This window comes from Anopheles merus, chromosome 2R, assembly GCF_017562075.2.
Source record: "Anopheles merus strain MAF chromosome 2R, AmerM5.1, whole genome shotgun sequence".
NCBI classification, from domain to species: domain Eukaryota; kingdom Metazoa; phylum Arthropoda; class Insecta; order Diptera; family Culicidae; genus Anopheles; species Anopheles merus.
The window spans coordinates 55904123-55927073 of NC_054082.1; the positions used below are offsets into that span (position 1 = coordinate 55904123).

The following is a 22951-nucleotide window of genomic DNA, read 5'->3' on the forward strand; positions in this document are numbered from 1 at the left end:
AATAGCCGAATCAACTTCTCAAGGAAGTGGTACCGCTGCATGATGTTCCATAGCTCATTCCGGTCTATGGTGTCGTAGGCCGCCTTGAAGTCGATGAATAGGTGGTGCGTATGGATCTGGCGCTCTCGGCAGTTTTGGAGGATCTGTCTCAGAAAGAAAATTTAAATGGTGGTGGATTTGCAAACCTAGCTTGGTAGCTGGGCCTCAGAAAGAAAATGTAAATGGTGGTGGATTTGCAAACCTAGCTTGGTAGCTGGGCCTCAGAAAGAAAATTGCTGAAAAAAGCTGCTGGGCCTCAGAAAGAAAGCTCGCGCGTCTCTCCATCGCTCTGATAGTTACTACGGTACTGGCGAACCATCTCGCCTTTCCAGCACACCTCCCGAAGTGCCAGGTCGAAGCCGCAGGTCCAAACCTCATCAAGCGCAATTCGGGCCTTTACATCAGATGAAGAGGGGGTTTGCAGTTGTATATCCCGAGATTCCAATCGTAAGTCCTTTTTCTATGCGAGGGTCTGAATCGATTGGTCCGATACGACGTTTCTTCTTGTTGACTGTTCATTGCGCTGATGTTTTTACGAGGGTGGCTTGCAAGCCTTCTTCCATAACCTCCAGTCACGACATAGGGCCTACGCTCGCTGGCTTTTCGTGAAGAGGCATACGCTGGGGGGGAAGTCGCTCCTGCTAACATGGAGAACAGACGCTCAGTCATGGAGATCTGAATAATACAGTCTATTGTAAGCAATTTGAAATCAGATGAGGCGTCATCCATAAATTACGTAACGCAAAAAATGCAAATTTTCGACCCCCTCTCCTCCTAGTGTAACAAACTGGAACGTTGGAAGAAACCCCCCTCCCCCAAATTATGTAACTGATGAGCCCCACCCCACTCAAATACCTTAGTTTATTGAGCAAAATCAGATTTGTTTTGAGTTTTTCATTTTTTTTATCTTTATTCTGGTATATTCACATTTTTAAAATGACCCAAAAAAAATGCATTATATTTTACATCATTCATAATTATAGCAATCAAATTCAAAAAGATCCTGATAATCGGATGCTCAGCACGGTTTGCAATGTTCTTGCATCACCATCATCAGAAGCGTTTTTCATCCAGCTATCTTCCTGGTCCTCCGTAAATATCGTTATGCTTCAAATTACTTCAAATTCTGGACATACAGCTTCATATCTAGTTCCTGGCCATATCACATTTAAATTTTATATGATCGCCTTGATATGCTAGAATATATTAAAAATGTGCCTGACCCCTAGTAGACCCTGATACCACAGTAAATCTGTCGATGAGCTCACCACCAGAGGCTTTCTTAGCAGTTTTGATTCCAAACCAAACCAGTGTCTTAATCTTAATCTTTTCTCAATGTAGCCCATAAGTCACTGAAAGCCAACCCCACAAGTGGGTACAGGCAGGCCCTGACCGACAACGGTTGTTGAGCCAAAAGAAGAAGAAGTGAGAACCATTATTACATACCAAAAATGCCTTAAGTGTCCGTAATTCGAAGCAGTACGGTATGTCTGTCTTTCCAGAAATGTTTCTTTGGCTTTATATGTTGTATCATCATAAATCTGGTTATTCTATTTCATTTTCTATTTCAAAATTGGTATTCTTTAATATGTTACGCATGTATTACAAATTACAAACAAAATCGATAATGTTTGCATGAGTTTCGGCTCCATTTTCGATATATTTATAAAATTACCACCAATAATTAACTCTTGCAAAAAATGGGTTACTGAATACACTCTATCTCAAATTCGTTTGAAACGAATTTGTAAGGAGTTGGATTGGTATAACACCTGTTTTACAGCGTTACACTTAATTCTCGTGCCATTTGCTTCCAATAGGCGAAAGGCCATGAGAGTGACATAATGTTGACAAACTTTTCAAAACGTGAGCTTTTGTCACTTTTATGAGCTTTTGTTAAAATTTTGTAACCTGGAGCAGCCAGGAAATAAAGTTGACAAAAGTTGACAAAAAGTGCCAAAATTTGACGATCGCGAAAAAGCGTAAACAAACAGCTATTTGGCGTAGTTGTGACCTGTTGCTATGATAATAATGCTACAATGCATGATTCTAATTGATTATGTACCTATTTCGTGTTTCTTTCGACAAAATATCAATGATATTCAGATGTTGGAGCTTTTTGTCATTCTTGTGTATGTTTTTGGTGCGGCCACGAGAAAAGCTCTTTTTTTGCAGTTGACAAGCAATTTTGATAAAGTTAAAAAAAATTTCAACAGTTTTTCACCTCCGTGGCCACGCGCTAAATCACTTGCCATTCGCAAATGTGAGTTCAAAGTGAACGGTTGTGCTAGCGGACAAGAGAACAAAAACGGACACAAATTTCATACATAAAGGCTAAGTATAAAGATAATTAAATAAAATAAATAAAAAATAATAAGCAGGTAAGGCATAAAAAAAGGAAACTAGGAAAGTAGGAGCAAAAGATGGGGGACCGATCCCCCGGAGGGGGGGAGACGTTTGGTTCATATTACGAGCCACTAGGCTCAGTAATATCACCAAAAAAACCAAAAGAAAAGAAAGTTCAGAGGAGAAAAAATAGACTTGTGTGACATACTAACAGAGGAGGAAGTTTTTATGGTCATCGAAGGTACAAAGGAAAACCTAGTAAAAGACAAAAGCCCATTCCTAGTGCAGAAGTGTTTGGAAGCCGCATTAGGAGATCGACCAAAAAAAGTCACGGCACTAAGAGACGGTCGTCTATTAGTGTTAGTAAAGAGCAAACGCCAGGCTAGTAAACTAGCGAAATACAATCTAAACCTAGGCAACACAAAGGTTTACGAGCATGAAACCCTCAATACATCGAAAGGTGTAATAAGGTGTGATGCAGTAATGGCGACGACAGAACAGGAGATAGTAGAGGGACTAAAAGAAGACAAAGTAAAGGAGGCTTACATCGTCAAGCGAAAAGATAAGGACGGCAAGTACGTGAACACAAGAACAGCAATACTAACGTTCAACACAACAGTAATACCGAGACGTGTGAACGTTGGATATTACTACGATGTGTTGGTAGAACAATACTACCCGAAACCGATGAGGTGTATGACATGCCTCCGGTTAGGACACAAAAAAGAGAACTGCCGGGGAACAAAGAAATGCGCAAAATGCGCCGAAGAATACCATGAAAACTGCAATGGAGTCGAACGGTGCATGGAATGTGGAGAAAACCATAGCACGTTGGACAAAAATTGCCCGGTATATTTAGACGAGGTCGAAATTAAAAAAATACAGACAAAAAATAGAATAACAATGAGAGAAGCGAGAGAAATGAGAAGAGCGCAAGTACCAGTGGTACCCAGAAATTATATAAATAAAACGTTCGCACAAATAATTAATAACCGACCAAACAAAAAAGATACACCCCACCAAAAACAATGGAAAACGAACACAATATAAATATGCAGAAAATAACTCCCACATTCACAGACAAGCAAAATAATCAAAACGACACAGAAAAAAATAACTTAGAAAAAACGAATCAGAAAACGAAACAAAAGACACAGAAAATATTAAGAATCAGAACAAAATTACTGAAATAGAAATAATCGATACTAGCGAGGAGGAAATGGCAGGTTTTATGAGCGACGAAATCAGTCCTCATCCCAGGTCGCCAAAGAAAAATAAAACAGAAATAAAGCAACATATCCAACAAACAGATAAATAAACATAAAAAATTTAATAAATAATATTCATCAATAAAAAAATGGAAAATATAAAAATTTTCCAAAATAATGTACAAAGTTTACGAAATTGCAAGGATGAACTTAGAGAAGTCCTAATAAAAGGAAATTATTTAATAGCATGTCTTCAAGAGACATGGCTGAAAAATAACGAAAAAGGAAAAATAAATGGATTCAATATAGTAAGACAAGATAGAGAGGATGGATATGGCGGATCATGCATTATTATTAAAAATAAAATGAAATTTAGAAGAATACCAGAATTACAGAGCTCCAAATTTATACAGTTAGTAGGAATAAAACTAACTGAGTTGAACACTAATATAATTTCCATTTATGCCTCAAAGAAAGCAACAATATATGAATTTGAAGAAATGATAAAACAAATAACGAATTTCGGCGAAAAGACGATAATTGCAGGAGACTTTAACAGCCATCATTCATATTGGGGTGATGAAAAAATAGACAGCTGGGGAAACACCTTATTGGAAGGAATTGAAGCCTCAAGTTTAATAGTACTAAAAAACGAAACATACACAAATATACCTAACGACACAACTAAACGAAGAACAGCAATAGACTTAACAATAATAACACAAGATATATACGTCGACACACACAAAAAAATTTTAGACCAACACATAGGAAATAGCCAGCACCGAATAATAGAAATAAGCCTCAACAAAAGCACAACAGATGGAAAAACAATAGTATACAACAAAGCAAAAATGTTAGAGCAAATTAGTCGAATAAACAGCAAGACACCACAAACAATAAAACAACTAACAAAACAAATCCAAACCATTATTAAAAAAAATCGACACAGGGTGAAACACAAACCAAAATCATGGTGGAATAAAGAAATAAAAAATGCATGGAAACAGAAAACGAACGCAAGAAAATTCTTCAACAATTATAGAACCATCGAATCCTTAATCGAACTAAAGAAAACATCAGCAAAATTGAAGTTAGAGATTTGTAAAAGTAAAAGAAAATACATAGAAAATACAATAAAAACAATAAACGAAGATACATCTAATAAAGAACTGTGGGAAATTGTTAAAAAAATTAACTACAAAGAGGAAAATACAAATGAAGAAAACATTATCCATAGTAATGAGGAAAACGCAAAAAAACTACTGGAAATAAATTTCGAGAAGAACAAAGGACTAAAACTGGAAGCATTAAATATACCAGAATTTATAAACGAGGAAACGATGATAGATGTAGAAGATTGGGACAATATAATCAGCAAAAAAAGAAATCAGCACCAGGGGATGACAAAATTACATATGAAATGCTAAAACATCTAAACAAAAAAGAAAAAAATAACTTCATACGGGAAATAAATGAAATGTGGCAAAGGGGCAAAATAAAAAAAAAACAATATAAAAAAAGGCAATAGCAATCCCAAAACCAGGAAAAGACATACAACAAATAGAAAACTACAGAATCATCTCTCTTCTACAAACAATAATAAAAGTAAGCAACACAGCAGTATTAAAAAAAATAAACAGGCACCTTACAACAAACAAGATAATACCTGACACCTCTTTTGGATTTAGAAAAAAAGGTCGATACAAATGTGTACCAATTATGTCTGCAATCAAATTACAATGAACAAAAAAAATAATTTAAGGACAGGCATAATATTTGTTGATCTAGCCAATGCATATAACACGGTGAAAAGCACCATATTAATAAAAAAAACTTAATAGAAGCGAATATGCCTAGTCAAATCATACACTGGATAGGAGATTTCCTAAGAAATAGGACTGTCGAAATAACAAGCAACGGAAAAAAAATCGTTAAATTAGTGACGGATGGTCTCCCACAAGGAGACGTGATGTCCCCTACACTTTTCAACATATATACAAGAGAGCTACACAAAAGAATAAATAACAAAAAAAAACACCAAACTAATACAATACGCTGACGATTTTATAATACTGGCAGCTGGATGCAATGACGCTACATTAAAAAGTAACTTAGAACAAAGCATGCGACAATTTATGATAGGAATAGAACAACTAAGCTTAAAAATAAACCTCTCAAAGACAAAAATAATGGTGATGGGGAAAAACAACAATAATATAGACATAAGTATAAACAATACTCCAATAGAACAAGTGAACACATACAAATACCTGGGAACTATACTAGACAAGAACCTAAACTTTAATAAACACCTAGAGTACCTAAAAAATAAGGCAACCGAAAGACTGAACATTTTCAAAATCATCTGCGCCAATAGAAATAGCATAGCCCCACATAAAGCAAGAACCGTCTACAGAGCAACAATAAGAAGCATCTTGGAAAGGGGATCCTCATATACCAGCACCAATAAAATAAACAGTAACAAGCTAAATTCCGCAACACACATAGCACTGAGAAAGATATCAGGATGTACTAAAACAACCCCAACAAATTCCCTACACGCCATTAATGCAGAAGTGCCTCTAGAAATTAGAAGGAAATATGTTGCCAGCAAAGAGATTCTAAGTGCTTTCACGTTTTGCCCAATAGCTAGAAAAGAAATGGAAAAATTAGGAGAAATGAAACAAACGAGAAAAAAAATGACTAGCCAAGAAAAATTATACGGGGAACATATAGAGCTGTTAAAAATAATATCAACTACCAAAGAAAATGACATATCGGGATACATGAAAATTAATACAAGCTTAAAACAAGAAATAGAGAAAAAGAAAGATACAAATAAAATAGTGACAAAACAAATTACACTCAGAAAAATAGAACAAATTAAGAAGGATAGACCAACTATATACACGGATGGAAGCGCCATAGATGGGAAAACAGGAATAGGAATACTATTACAAGACAAAAAAAAACAGATGGTATCACAGTTACAAAATAAAAAATATAGCGGCCATCACAACAATAGAGTTACTAGCGATAGAAAAAGCAATAGAACAAGCAGCAATGATAGGAATGAAAAATCCAATAATATTTACGGATAGCTTAGCAGGCTGTGAAATCTTGAAAAAAGCAAAAAACGAAGAGGAAGTAGAAAAGATGATATACAACATCCACAAAAAAGGAAAAAAATAGGGGCGGAAATATGGTGGATACCCGCACATGTCGGAATAAGCGGAAATGAATGGGCCGACAAACTAGCAAAGGAAGGCACAATAAGTGATCTAGTAGTTAACAATAAAATAAGATACACAGATGGTTTCATTAAACTAAAAGAACAGATGTTAAAAGAAACACAACACTGGTACGAAAAGGAGAGCAACCATAAAGGAAAAAAAATCCTGGAATTCGAACCGGAATTCCCATTAACGGCATGGGAGAGAGACACAGAACTGTCACCAAAAGAGGTCAGAGTGACAAACAGAATTCTGACAGGTTACGATCTTTCACCATTTTGGCTCAACAAAATGAGAATAAAAGAAATAGGAGACTGTCAAATATGCCAAGAACCAGATACAGGACGACACATAATTTTCAAGTGCAAAAAATATGAAAATAATAGAAAAGAGATCTCCTTCGAAAAATTAAAAGAAAAATGGAAAGACAAAGCAGGTATGGAAATAAAAAAAATATTGAAATTCATGAAAGATAATGAAATAGAAATCTAAAAAAAAGGAAATTAAAACAGTGGATATTAATAGGTCAAACTACAAGGACGAATAAAACATAGCTCCCCACGGGAAGCGGTTTTCTCGGGCGGCGGTGCTGTCGCTGCGATGCCGCCTGTCGGCGCGTTTCTCGGGTGTGCATGGGCGGTTTCTGGGGGGACAGGCACGTTCCTGGGTGGACCCCGCGGAGGCCTGTGTCTTGGCGGATGGGATTGCGTGCGGCGGTGCGTTGGGGCCGGGGCTCTTTGGTCCGGCCGCGGGGGGGGGGGGGGGGGGGATCGAGCGCTCGGCGCCTTGTTGTCGGGACCAACGCAGGGTCGTTGCGGCGCGTGCGATGGTAACGGTGCCCGGTGGGCGGGGATACCGGGACCCTGCGGGGCTGGTGTCGCTGCCACGGTGGGTGCGGTGCCGTCGCGCGTGGGCTCGGTAGAGGTTCAGACTGATTGGCGCTGGGTGCACGGTGCCACCGTGCGGTGGGGGTGGAGAGTTCTAGGACTACCAGCGTATGGTCGGGCGCGCCCCGTCGGTCATGCAGGATACGGTTCTTTTGCGGGGTGGTGCTCGGGGGGTGCGTCCTCCTACGAGGCTGCCTGTGCTCGGCCTGGGAGTCGTGTGGTGGGTCGGGGGTGTTGGCGGTAGTATTGTGGCGTGGGAGCCGCTCCTGGGGGATGACGACAGAAGTTGAAGATGAGACATGAACAAACCCGAAAGTACAAACCATATGACAGAGCCTGTCAGGTTAAAAGTTAAGCTGCGGTTGGAGATCATAGGAAGTGTACGATACCGTACTTCAGATCTCTAAGCACAGCTTAAGGCTAGTTTTTAGCCAGAGTGGGTATGACTCTGATTATGTCTCAACCTCCCGAAAGAGAGACTGAAGGCATAGGAGTATACAACCTCGCTCATAGATGAAGAAGAAGAGAAATCACTTGCGAATCTCATGCTATTATTCTGTACAATTGAGTCTGCCTCAAGGACCGCAAAGATATCAGGTCAAGTTATAAGCCCGTTTTGACAGCTAGGTGGAAGAAGAATCGACGTAGAAAACTGACAGTTAGTTTTCCGCGTTTGGCGAACGCTTCAAGTTCTCGAAGGAAAATTTCCATTTTAAATCACGGGCTGTGTTCTAATAAACTAAAATATTCACCCAAATTGATCTCCACCAAATATTGACCATTCAAAACGCAAACAATCCATCAATACATATACATGCGGAAAACCATCTGTCAAAATCGGAGCCCAGGGGGGGGGGGGGGATCGCTAAAAGCGCTATAACTACACCTCATTATACATACCACCTTGGTCTGCCTGTATAATCGAGTGGTCGTCGCAGTAACGGAATGCAACAATACTGTGACGATTCTGTGTTAAGTTTTTATGTCCGTCCGTCCGTCCGCGGTAACCATATTCGACTGATCAAATGACGGATTGTTCGGATTATACGACGATTTTCATTTTGACAGTTTAAAGTTGTCATTGAATTTCTGTGCTGATAACCGTTACAAACACAGATTCCACAACTCCCCGGTCTTGAATATCTATATCGTATTAATTTTCCCCCAAAAGCCGTTTACACATTATCGTACATTATTTTAAATAAAATACACGATTTCATAGGAATCCGACTCTTCAATTTCGGTTATAAACTTTATATTCATAGATCGACAGAACTATGTTCGACATAAGACTATTTCAACTTACGCCTTGCTTTGGGACATTTTTTCGGTCCCAAATACAGTCGTATCTCGGGGGACACCTGTATATAAACAAATTAGAATGGTGGCAAGCTATCTGTTCTCTTTAAATTAAAATTTTGAAATATTTCGAAGAGAACTCATTGCAGCCGGGAAAGTTTCGATTTAGGGCGGTGGCAACGCTGATCGGATGCGATTTTATCGGACGAGATTTATATGGGATTTGACAGTTAGCGTCGGACGTGCGATTTCGTCGTTCGACGTTATCTGTCAAATTCTATATAAAAAAATGACAAGCCGTCCGATAAAATCGCATGCGAACAAGCGTTATCACCGCCCTTAAACCTTTATTTGCTTTCTAACCGTATCAATAATCCAGATCATAGTAATTTCACTATGTTCACCCTCCATTATCAGGATGGGTGAAATATGTATTCTTTCGCCTTTTATGATAGCTATCGGAAGCTATCAAAGCTGTCGCGTTTGATATTTTAACACCTTTCAACTGGTTTGTATTTAACAGTAGACTTACGGATCCCGTCAATTTGACGGAATTTAAACTTAGAAATGAAATACTAAAAATACATTTTATTTCGACAAGTCCCTCATCTAATCATGACCTATATAGCCTTCTAACTTTCCGAGCAAAAATCTATATGAATGGTCGTGTGGATCAGATACATGGGTATCAACACCAACGACCATTACTCAAATCTCATTTGCTTCAGTGCTAGTGGATTACATTGGAGTTTAGTATTTAAACCCAAATAGCCAGCTTGAACTCCATAGCTGATTTGGGGCTGTTTAACGAAAAATCGGTCCAATGTCGAACTTTGTGAGAGATTAAGAGATGAAACGGTACTTGGTGGAACCATAAAGCTTTTCAACAAACACACGGTACTCTTTGGAACTTTGCGGCTGATTAGCACTATGTGGAGGGTTCATGATAGAACTTTAAGGCTTGTTAAGAATGTGTACCGAACTTGGTGGAACTTTATAGCTTTTCAATGCATGACATCGGTACAAGGCGAGTCTTGTCAAAGTGTTAAAGACAGACGCCGTCAATCATCCCATTGCTGCTGTACAAATTAGATAAGTTAATTGAAGAAGGAATATTGAGTGAAGTGATTGTGATATTTTAGTAAACCATGTAATATTATGTGAAATTCAAGAACTTTTAGAGTTTTAAAATAAACTTGTACATAACAAAACACAAATCGTGTTGTTTATTTCATTGATTGCATTTTATTTTCAAGCAAGGCGCCAAGAAAAATAAACCCTGGCACCGTGGCATAAGAAAGCTGTTTAGGCGCTATTTAAAAGACCCACCTGGAACTTTGATGCTGTTTATCCACTGCAAACTATCTACTGGGCCGGTCTGATGGTACAGTCGTCAACTCGTACGACTTAACAGCATGCCCGTCATGCGTTCAAGTCCCGAATAGACCGTGCCCCCATACGTAGGACTGACTATCCTGCTATGGTAACAATAAGTCACTGAAAGCCAAGCCCACTTCATTAGTGGGTACTGGCAGGCCTTGACCGCCAGCGGTTGTTGTGCCAAAGAAGTAGATCTACTGCAAAAGGCGAATTCAAGCAGCGATCTTTAGCATGCCTAGCATAGTTCTAACGATGCATAACTTCAATGCGAAACCATACAACAGTACAGAGGATATGAGAAAGCTCTCCTCCAGGCGAGGAAGCTCCACTGGTTGGGTATCCCACAAACAGATGAAGGCGCCACCAGCTTTTTGCTATTGTTAAAATGCATGAGTCGTTCACCGTCTTCTAAACGAAGTCTTTCTATGTTCCGTTTAGGTAGAGAGCTTGAGTCGTTTAGACCCAAATAGCCAGAATTGCTTAAGCCTTTTGCAGTACTTAAACAGCATCAAAGTTCTAGGTGGGTCTTTCAAACAGCGCTTAAGCAGCTTCCCTATGCTACGGTGCCGGGGATTATTTTTCTTTGTGTTTTATTTTCAAGCAAGCGTCATCGATGAAATAAACAACAGGATTTGTTTAGTTTGTGTACATGTGTATATTTTTAAATCCTTAATATTCATGAATTATACAAAATGTAACACAATTTACTGTACAATCACAATCACTTCACTCAATATTCCTCCTTCAATTAACTAGCTTGGGCAGCAGCAACGAGATGATTGACGGCACCAGTCTTTGACACTTTGACAAGGGCCATCTCGTACCGATGTCATGCATTAAAAAGCTATAAAGTTCCACCAAGTTCGGTACGCTTTCTTAACAAGCCTTCAAGTTCCATCGTGAACCATACACATCAGGCTAATCAGCTACAAGGTTCGTGAGAGTACCATGTGCCTGTTAAATAGCTCCATAGTTCCGCAAAGTACCGTCTATCTCTTAATCAGTCAAAAAGTACGACATCGGAACGAATTTTCATTAAACAGTCCCAAATCAGCTATAAAGTACGAGCTGGCTATTTGGGGAACCCGTTTAGTGGTCGTTTAGTGGATTTGTGGCTTTTGAGCTTTCCTTTTTAAATAACGAATTTTCTAATGTAGGGTGCTAGGAGAACTTGGAAAATTGATGATACATATTTATTGTTAATTACTTGTGTTAAATATGTCAAATTTGACCTCTGACTCTAAAGCTGTTTAGTTGATACAATCGGGCAAAATTGAATTCATCAAGAAGAGCTGAACATGAATTGGATAATCGGGAAACTGAAGTATCCAAAATTACCGCGCCATCTTGAGATAATCTCCACGCGAGCTGTGCTTGGTTAAAATCTCCCATGAGAATAAGTAATTCATCAGCATATTTCTCTCTCCCACATCGAAGAGTGGGACAAAGGTTATTCACGGTGTTTGTATCGTTGGAGAGATCCGGAGGCAAGTAAACACCACCGATAACAAGTGAATGTGTAGGAGTATTCATTCGAATCCTGGGGCAGTTCTTCCATCTCCCAAACTTGGCATATCACCATATGAAGCATTTGAGCTCCCCTCCGTGCTGGAAGAGCTCGCCAGAGAGGTAATCGTCACCCGCAGCTCGGTTAATTTTAAGCTTCCGTATAACTTGCACGACTCCGTAAAGAGATGGAACCGGGTAATCATAATCGTGCCCAGTCGCCGCCAGTGGTACTGCTGCATCCATTCTCCTATTCATGATGTCCCCATTTAGGAACTCCTCGAAGTGCAGCCTTCACCTTCCAACCACCTCGCCAGAGCTGGCGAGCAATCTAGCATCCCTATTCTGGCACATGTCTATGGCAGGCTCACTGGACCTATGTTCCTGGTTAACAAGCTCATAGAGCTTTCGGGTGTCACCAGACCGGTGGAGCTCCTCAAGGTCCTCAGAAGTACAATCCTCATGCGCTCTCTTCTTCCTCCTGAAGACCGAAACAAGCCTATTCCTGGCAACCCTATACTGCTCCACATTGCCTGGGGTAGAATGATCCAAGCTGGATTGAGAGCCAAAGTTCTTTTGGTCAGCGAGTAGCTGACACTCCGTATCAAATCAGTCTGATGTTCGTGATCGTGATCTCATTCTAGCGTCCAGACTGCTGGTGGCTGAGCTTTCCAACGGCAAGGCGAATTTTAGGCCATACCTCCTCCATTGGTGCAGTAGAGGTTTCATCCTTTGATGGAAGTGCCGCCTCTAGAGTCTGAGCGTAGCACACATACACTTCATCATCCTTTAGCAGGTCAATGATGAATCGGTGTGTTCTAGTGACCTGGGGTTTGTAGATCATTGCTAGTTTTTTTTCCTTTATTTTTATAGAGACTTTGAGCCAATTGCTAGTTTTGATCTCATGCAGACACCGAATACAGTCAGAATTCAATAGTTGAACGCTTTTAGTTGGCATGCTTTTTAGTTGAACGCTCGATAGTTGTCTGACAGTTCAATTAAAAAGCATGCGTTTGTATGGGAAAACCGGTTTTTGAAAATTTCAGAAAAATCTCATGGTCTGCCGAGAAAAATTTCATTTTTTTTGTATGAAAAAACGTGTCAACTTAAAAGCATATTGTTTAAGGCCGGGCTACATTGATCGTACTCGCAAGCGTAAATTTGATTTTCACTAGCGCATCTGGCGGCGGCTGGTGGAAGCTTTTTTTGGTCATCGAGGAAATAGTCATGCCGGATCTCAAAATTAAGTAGTTTTTCCATCGTTTTCCATTGCAAAAATGGATGCAATGCGTGCAAAACATGTGTATCTACGTTTTACAAAACTTTTCTCCTCCGATTTAAGTAAAAAACATGGAAAAATAACGTATTTTCTGGAGCGGCTCCAAATTGTTTGGCAAAATGCTTCGGTCAGCCGCCGCCAGATGCGCTAGTGAAAATCAAAATTACGCTTGTGAGTACGATCAATGTAGCCCGGCCTTAACGCGTTACTTCCTTCAAAACGATGTGATTGGAAAGCCCTGTTTATTATTAATAACTCGTAAACGATTTGCTACCACTTTGTTCCACGACCTTTCTCAAGCGCGCGCCATATCTTTCTCCCCGATCGGCACTCACGCATCGTGCCGAGGGCGCGTTCGCTGACCTCCCGATAGATCGCACACACACTTCGATCTACGCCCGATGAGTGTCCTCGGTAGCGATCTACGGACCCATCAGGTTGGCCCATAACACATATATTCAATAGTTGGCAGGGAATCGAAGTTCAACCAATGAGTTCAGACAGATAGTGGTCAGAACTCACATATCTCACCGCAGGACTCCACACAGCATAACACGGAGCGCAATATAACAACTGACAGCTGCCAAACGCTTCAGAAAACGCTTTATTCCCGGTACCATGTTTTGAATATCCTTAATAGGCCGCTCATTTCTCGTTGAAATGCTACCAACCTACTGTGATTACCGACAGTTTATGAAACGCTTTACCTCCTTTCCCAAGCTTTTTGTGAAGCGTTTGGCAGCTGTCAGTTGTTAAGGTCGGGCTACATTGATCGTACTCTCTGGTGTAATTTTGATTTTCACTAGCGCACCTGGCGGCGGCTGACCGAAGCATTTTTACAAACAATTTGGAGCCGCTCCAGAAAATACGTGAATTTTCCATGTTTTTTACTTAAATCGTACAAGAAAAGTTTTGGAAAAGGTAGATGCACATGTCCTGCACGCATTGCATTCATTTTCACGAGAAAAAACGATGCAAAAACTGCTTAAATTTGAGATCCGGCACGACCATTCCCTCGATGACCAAAAAAAGCTTCCACCAGTCGCCGCCAGATGCGCTAGTGAAAATCGAAATTACACTTGCGAGTACGGACAATGTCCCCCGGCCTTTATGTTGCGCTCCGTGTTATGCTGTGTGGAGTCCTGCAGTCATAAAGGCCAGGCTACATTGATCGTACTCCGTAGTGTAATTTTGATTTTCACTAGCGCATCTGGCGGCGGCTAGAGGAAGCTTTTTTTGGTCGTCGAGGGAATGGTCGTGCCGGATCTTTAAGTTAAATAAGAAATTTAAGTTGTTTTTTCACCGTTTTTTGACGCGAAAATGGCTGAAATACTTGCACAACATATTTATCTATCAATAACAAAGCTTTTCCAGTCCAGAGTTAAAGTAAAAAACATGGAAAAATAACGTATTTTCTGAAGCGGCTCCAAATTGTTTGGCTAAATGCTTCCGACAGTCGCCGCCAGATGCGCTAGTGAAACTCGAAATTACACTACGGAGTACGATCAATGTAGCCCGGCCTTAAGGCCGGGCTACATTGATCGTACTCCATAGTGTAATTTTGATTTTCAGTAGCGCATCTGGCGGCGGCTGGTGGAAGCTTTTTTTGGTCGTCGGGGGAATGGTCGTGTTGGATCTCAAAATTAAGTAGTTTTTCTATCGTTTTTTGTTGCGAAAACTGCTGAAATACTTGTACAACATATTTATCTATCAATTACAAAGCTTTTCCAGTCCAGTTAAAGTAAAAAACATGGAAAAATAACGTATTTTCTGGAGCGGCTCCAAATTGTTTGGCAAAATGCTTCGGTCAGCCGCCGCCAGATGCGCTAGTGAAAATCAAAATTACACTACGGAGTACGATCAATGTAGCCCGGCCTTTAAAGGCCGGGCTACATTGATCGTACTCCGTAGTGTAATTTTGATTTTCACTAGCGCATCTGGCGGCGGCTGGTGGAAGCTTTTTTTGGTCATCGAGGGAATGGTCGTGCCGGATCTCAAAATTAAGTAGTTTTTTCATCGTTTTTTGACGCGAAAATGGCTGAAATACTTGCACAACATGTTTATGTATCAATTACAAAGCTTTCTCAGTCCAGTTAAAGTGAAAAACATGGAAAAATAACATATTTTCTGGAACGGCTCCAAATTGTTTGGCAAAATGCTTCGGTCAGCCGCCGCCAGATGCGCTAGTGAATATAAAAATTACACCACGGAGTACGATCAATGTAGCCCGGCCTTAATAATTGCTCTAAAAGATAGAGCATTTATAGAACTAATTTATGCGCGAACGCGCGATTCTTTGACCGTTATCTTATCCAGTTCCTGGCATATGACGATACAGACATGATGATACAGACATTCTTCTTCTTCTTCTCTGCTGTGGGAGGTTGTTACCCGGTTCGGTATGAGAATCCAGCTTCCTGGGCCTTCATCATATATTCTCATACCCTCATTATATGTTGTGATTGAGGAAATGGAGCTTCCTGTTCCCCAGGTTCGACAGATGGAATGCCATAGACATTTCGATCTGATCAAGCTCAGTAGAAAAAAAAACAGGATTACCTGATTTTTTTTTTAGATGGATATTCTGTTATTCTTTACAAAGTCTATAATTAACCTTAAGGTTTTTGTATCTTTTTTTCCATGCTGCGATGAAATTTGGTTCATTAATTTTTTTATTGATATTTCTTTCTGCAGAGTATTTTAGGCATTTAAATACTCAGTGTTTTCCGGTGTCCGGTTCGTGGCATGTGTTGCATGTGCCGTTATCTATTAGTTTCATTTTGTTTAACCAATAGTTGCTGTAGTCGTGTCCTGCAATAAGTCTGTTTAGTGTCTTTATGTCTCTTGGAGGTATTTTTAATTTGTAGTGCCACATTTTCTTGTTTAGGGTAGTTTGGTACCTAAAGAATTTTTTTCCTTTTGTTGAGCTCATTGTTGTGTACCAATCATTTGCTTCATTTTGGGCTTTTGTATTAAATGTTGATATGGCGTCACTTAATCTGATTTTGTTCTTTATTGTGTCATGTTGTGTTGTACCCTCCTTGGCTAGTTTGTCGGCTTTTTCATTGCCGATTATACCCACGTGACTCGGTATCCATTGAATTTTGCATTGTATTAGTTCTAGGTTAAATAATATCCTATGTATTATTTCATCTACATATAGTTCTTCTCTGGCGGTCTCTAAAATCATACATGCCGCTTTGCTGTCTATGTATATTGTGCAGTTTTTTATATTTTTACTTATTGCTATTTGTAAGGCTGTGTCTATTGCGTATAGTTCAGTGGTGCAGATTGATACTCGTTGTTGTTGTCGTTGTCGTTGTCGTTAATAGATGTGATGGTCGGATTGATAGTGGTTTGGAATGGGCTATTTTTTGAGTTATTAAATTCGTAGTGGGCTATTTTGTCGTATATGTTTCTGTTTAAGATGTATGTTTTTTCTTGGGTGGTAAATTTCCTGCGTGGCGTGTTTTGGTGGTTTCTTAGATTTTTTGTGTTGAATGTTGTATGTGCTATTGCTTTGGCGAGTTGAGCATACTGCTTTAATGAAGTTTAGTTTTTGTTGTGCTATTAGGGTTTGCTTATCGATATGTGGGTGGAATTTTAGGTTGTTGTCAATGTCTATGCCTAGAAATTGGTTATGTTACTTGTTGTATGTAGGTGTCTTCTATTTTTATGTTGCTTCTTGTTGTTTTTTGGGGAAATTGCATTATCTTGGTTTTTGCTATGTTTATTTTTAGGTTGAGGCTATTGAGTGTTACTTGCAGTGTGTTTAGGGTTCGTTGGAGTTTTGTTATTGTTGCTGAGGCAGTGATTCCGCTTTCTATAATAGCAAAATCATCTGCATATTGTATTAGTTTAGTCTTATTTTAATTTAAGCTATGGCAGTCACTTGTATATATATTAATTAATAAGGGAGAAAGGACGTCACCTTGTGGGAGTCCCATGGATATTCTCCTACTGATCTTTTTCTCTTCAGATGTGATTTCGACCGATCTGTTGTTTAGGAATCCTACAATCCATCTGATATCTTCTCTGGATATCATTTTTCTGGTGAGGATCTCTTCGAGGATGTCAACTTTCACACTGTTGTAGGCGTTTTTCACATCAATAAAAATCACTCCAGTGTGCATTTTTTTTCCTCAAGTTGTACTTGATTGTGTTAACAATCCAATCAACAGCGGATGTTGTGGCACGATTTTTTCTAAATCCAAAGGTTGTGTTGGGTAATTGGTCATATTTTTCAATAACATAGTTTAGGTTGTGTAGTACGGCTGTGTTTGCAACTTTTGTTATGGTTGGGAGTAAGGCTATAGGTCTGTAATTTTCAGCTAGGGTATGGTCTTTTCCAGGTTTTTCGATGGCGATTATTTTTATTTTTTTTTAGTTTTTTTTTTCTATTTTTCCTGTTTGGTACATTCTGTTGATGTCGTTTATGATTGCGGTTGAGTTATTGTTGTTTAGTATTTTTAGTGTGTTGTATGATATTTTGTCTATGCCTGGGGATGAGTTTTTTTTTGGATTTGAGTATGTTATCCCATTTATTTTTGTCCAGTAGGATTTTGTTACTGATGAAGTGAGGGGTTCGTATTGTATTGTTTTGTGTTGTTGGGCCAAAGTGTATGTTTAAAAACTCGTTTACCATTTTTTTGTCTTTTTCTATATTATTTTCTTTCCTGGGTTTCACTTTGAAGCATCCCATGAGGTCCCAGAGATCCTCCATCCTTGTTTGCGTGTTAATTATTTCCAGTTTATCTTCTATTCTTTTTGTTTTGGCTAGGTTTCTTAAGTATCTGAATTTGGCTGAATCTCTCTTGTACTCCATTTGGTTTGTTATCGTTTTGCTTTGGTTAAAATTTTTTCGAGATTCACATTTTTTTTCCCACGCCATTTTAATTTCTTCTGACCACCATGACTTAGGTTCTAAGGTGGTTTTACTTCTATTACTTAAGATTATCCTATTAATATCTTTGGTAATGCTATTTATGTCCGTACTTTCGTTGCCCGGTAGTAGGGTGATTTCCTTATCTATTTTTTTCCTATTATATATAAATCTTTGGTATGGAGGGGCATTTGATTGTGTTTATTTGTGTGTAGATTATTCTGTGTCCACTGTTGCCAATTTGTATGTCTGATACTGTTCTTTTTATATTTGGTGCCACTGTTATTTTTGTGATTGTCAGGTCGATAGCCGTGTTTGTTTTATTAGGGTTAGGGTTCATAAATGTATGTTCGTTGTTATGGATCACAGTAAAGTTAGTATTAGTTAGTTATCATGTTTAGTAGGTTGTTACCTTTCGTATCATTCTAGTGAATTCCCCATTCCCTATGGTGTGAGTTGAAATCTCCCGTTATTATAACCTTTGGATATTTGTTGAGGGTTGTAAACAGAAGGGTTAATAGCGTTACGAACTCTGAACTTGGTGTTTTTGGTTTGACGTACACAGATGCAAATATCCATCCCGTTTGTATAGTGTGGACCGCTGTTGCTTGTATGTAGGGGTTAGAAGGTATTATTGGGATTTTTTTACGTTAATACCGTTACGTATTAGTATCACCACTCCTCCATAGCCGTCTTCCCTGTTATCGGGGATCACTTGGTAGTGTTGGATTTTTAGTGTTTCAGGTGTTTTTTTATCCAACCATGTCTCTTGGAGACAGGCTATATCTATGTTTTTTTTATCAGTAATTCTCTGATTTCTTCTTTGTTATTTTTTAATCCTTGTACATTCCCTTGTAGCAGTGTGAATGTTAATAGGATAATTATGGGGTGTTGGATGGGTTAGTCGTTTTTAGGTATGATTTGGTAATTATTGAATTCAGGTGTGTTTCCTGCTTGTGCGTTCATTATGATGTATTCCTCCACAATCATTGTGGGGGTTTTTGGTGTTACGTTTATTCCATCTACATCGATTCTGATTCTTCTGTGTATTTTGTTGGTGTGTATGTTTCGTTAACGGTGTTTGACTGTTCGTTAGGTGAGTTGGTATTTTGTATTTCTGTGTTGTAGGTTTTGTTTTCTTTAGGTGTGGTGTTTTCTGTGGTGTGAGTTGCCCGGATTTCTGTGTTATTTGTGTTATTTTTTATCGGAGTTTGGATTTTTGTACTCACTTTTTCTATTGTGGTAGTGTTTGTTTCATTCGTAGGAGATTTTGTTTTTTGTGCGTATGATGTTTCTGTATTGTAGACTCTTGGGATACCAGGACATTGGCGTCTCCGAATACATCTTGCTTCCCCATACGTTACCTTATTCTCTGTTTTTATTCTGCTGATCTCCATTTCATCAACGAATACCGGACAGTTCCTGTTTAGAGTGTGGTGGGTTTCCCCGCATGACACGCATTGTGTTTTTTTGCATTGGTCTTTGTGATCAATTTCACTACAGTTCGCGCATATTTTTTCTTTTTGGCACCATTTTTTTGTGTGACCCAGTTTCATGCACGTTATGCATCGAATAGGCCTGGGGACGTAGAGTTACACCTATACAGGGAAAACACCGAAATCCACTACACGTGGTACCTTTCCCGTTTTGAAGGTTATGATTGCCGTTCGGGTGTTTTTTTGTGTTTGTTCAGTTTTCCTTTTTCATATGACTACTTCTACTACTTTTTGTTCCTTTAGTCCCTCAAGCAGTTCTTCCTCTGTGAGATATTCAATGTCTGGGCATCGGATCACTCCCTTACTTAAGTTCAGGGTGGGGTGTTCGTAGGTTTTTACCGTGGTTTCGTTTCTTCCATCAGAGATTTTTTTATTGTTGCCAGTTTGTTAGCTTGTTTCTGATTCGCTACTTTGATGAGCAGTTTTCCGTCTTTCAATTTGTTCACCGATAGTGCTTTTGTGCCAATTGCGTTATACATCACTTTTGCTGCTAGGAACGGGTTTATCCGGCTTAGGTCTTGTGTTTTTGAGACTGTTTCCATCAGCATGAAGACCTCTACTTCTTCTGTGTCATTGGATAGTGCTAGTCTTCTCGGATTTTTCCCTATTTTCCTTCTGGGCTCGCTTTGGTCTTCTAGTAGGCCAAAATAGTTATTGAGGGGAATACCACCTCCCGGGTCCTGGACCCCCATCCCACCTTACTTCCCACCGCCTTTTTTGTGTTTATTTATATTCCTCAGTTAGAATTTCTTTTTCTTCTTTTTTTCCCTTTTTCCACTCTCTATCCACTATCTTGCACTTGGTATCTGTTTTTGGTTTTCTTTTCGCCAAAATCGTCACTAGGGTTACCCGGCGCTCTAGCACCAATCGAACACGACATCGAACATGAAAAATGTATGGGATTTGACATGTTTGTCTTGTTTGTTTGTTTGTGTCTGACAGTGCACCTCCATATGATTATATGGGTTTGTTCGAGTCGGATGTCGTGTTCGATTGGTGCCAGAGCGCAGCCTTAATCACAACTTTATCCTTCAGGGTTACACTGTAGAATGGCCATGATACAGACATGACTCCATCGATACCAACCCTGCTTTTTTACGTAGTGTAACTACGGGCTATGCAACGTAAATAAACATAAACGCGAAGCTGTCATCTGTTCGCTTGACATTTGCTGTCAAAATTTCCATTCGGGTTGTTCGCTCTTTTTTTTACATCAAAGAAAAACAGAAAAGCTCCGGTTTGCTAGTCTGTTGTTAAGCCTTCGTAAAAGCAATAGGAACTAATACACGACCGCAAATGAGTGTGCATCCCATCGTCAAGTGCTAGCTAACACTAGCGGCCGACGAAGTCAAGTGTGTAGGATCAATAATCTCCGTCCATTTCGCTATTATTGTGTCGTGCTCGTTTGTGACGTTCATTCGCTGAACGAAATACATCACCACCACCTCTATTATAAGTGTTTAAATCCTACAAAATGCCAACCGAAGCAATACTACTAGCCCTAGTCGGGTTAATATCAATCGTTGGAACGTCGCCACTGGTTGGAAACCCAACGATAAGCTCAGCAGCCCAGACAGCCTATGCTGCAGCGCCGCAAGGAGGTTCATTAAACGTGAGTCAAACCATGGGGCAGGATTCTCTACTTCAACATTTGCAAGCCTATTGCAGCAAATCTATCAACGATGCCGGCTGCTTGGCGTACAAAGACATGATGGGAGTTGCGAACAAGTACAAAGTACCCAACATTGAACAAAGCATCGCCCAGGAGTTGGCAAGAAAGCTATCGCCATCTGAAGCGGATGAATTTTGTAGCGAGTTGTCTAAAACGCTCAAAAATTTGCCTCCAAGTCTTTCGACCAAGGCGTTGGAACCATTCGGAAGCATTCCCACCTGTGTGAGGTCTTGCTATACCAAGGACTACGAGCTGGAAGAAGTTTGTCGAGCACTCTTTGCAGGATATAAGTTGATACCGCAATCGATCGGCAAAGAGGAAACCGAACAGCAGCATCATCAGTTAATGCTAATCCCAGATGACAGTAAAGCAGATGCAATAAAACATCACCCCGATTTTGCGAAAATAGTTCCGGCTGTAGCAAAAGTAAACAGTCTACCGGCTGTCGAGGCGAAAGCCAAGGCCCCGATCACTCCCGGCACTGACTTCGACAAGTCTGTTAGAAAGGATGCTTCCGAAGAGCACCCCAAATCCGCCGTCATACAAAAACAGCCACCCGCTGACATTACCAAGCCAAACAAGCAGGCAGGACAAGGAAAAGACAGCGATATGGGCGATGCTGGTGCTACATTAAATACGGCGGAAAAAGCACATAAAGAATCAGTGCCGAGCGCAGTGCAGTTGCCCCACCAGAAAGCAGTTCTACCGGAGAAGAGCGACGGTGATCTAGAACAACAGCAAGGTGGATTGGATGGTGCTGTCGCAGGTGATGTGGCTCCATTCGATGACGAACCCAAGCAGCCTGCCGAACAGGATGCCAAAGGTGGCACTCCGCCGGTGTATGAAACTTCGGACGAATCTGAGGGCATCGCTTCTGCTGAAGACGTCAACGAAAACGGAGACGACTTGGAGCTTAACGGGTTTCAACCAGTGGGTAAGCCGGATTTGCAAGAGAAAGCAAAACCAGACGAATTGACGGACAGTTCAAAGGCGAGTGACATCGTGCCAGGTGCGGATCCATTTTACGAGCAGAAGGATTCGAACTTTTTCTCCTACTTCCTGTTTGCCATGTTCAGCTGCGCCATGCTCTACGTCGCATATCACAACAAATCGAAGCTGCTGGCCCTGGTCGTCGAAGGTCGACGGACGAGTAACGGGCGGGGTGGGTTCAGCAAGGGGCGCAAACATACAGCCGCCTATCGCAAACTGGACTCCAACCTGGAGGAAGCAATTACATCGGGCAACGGTTCTGGTGCACATTCGTCTTCACAGATCATCTACTAAATGACACACCAAGAGCATTGCCTGCGTGTGTATCTAAAGCGCTCATTCGTTCCCTTCGTCCCCCTTCCCAGGATGAGTGGGAGGGGTTCTGTGTAAATATCTTCCATTCATCGTTCCTTACGTTTCATTCAGTAGGCGCCTTACTGAAGCGATCCCCCGAAGCCTTACTAGCCCGCCTACTCTGTCTGCACGCGGTTGCAACCCTTAGCGAAAGCGATTTTCTTGCAAAGGAAAATTGTCCCGTTTTTCGCTTTACATTATTATCATTATTATTATTATGGCTGATTTCAATGTTTACTCTCCGTTCGGCATTCTATGGTAGTAGAATTCTCTTAAAGCAAACGATTTTTTTTACTCTGATAGAAATTAAAACGCTGTAAAAATTGAAATAAAAAAGATATAAAATTGAAATTCTTAATGTGTATAAAATATTGTTT

At 40.1% G+C, this 22951-nt stretch overlaps 1 protein-coding gene across 1 annotated transcript; it reads left to right on the forward strand.

Moving 5' to 3' along the window:
* Window positions 1-20741: 20741 nt before the first annotated feature.
* On the forward strand, window positions 20742-22925 carry LOC121603572. The gene has a single exon (XM_041932491.1). The coding sequence runs from the start codon at window positions 21033-21035 to the stop codon at window positions 22512-22514; it is 1482 nt and encodes a 493-aa protein (XP_041788425.1). The 5' UTR covers window positions 20742-21032; the 3' UTR covers window positions 22515-22925.
* Window positions 22926-22951: the final 26 nt, after the last annotated feature.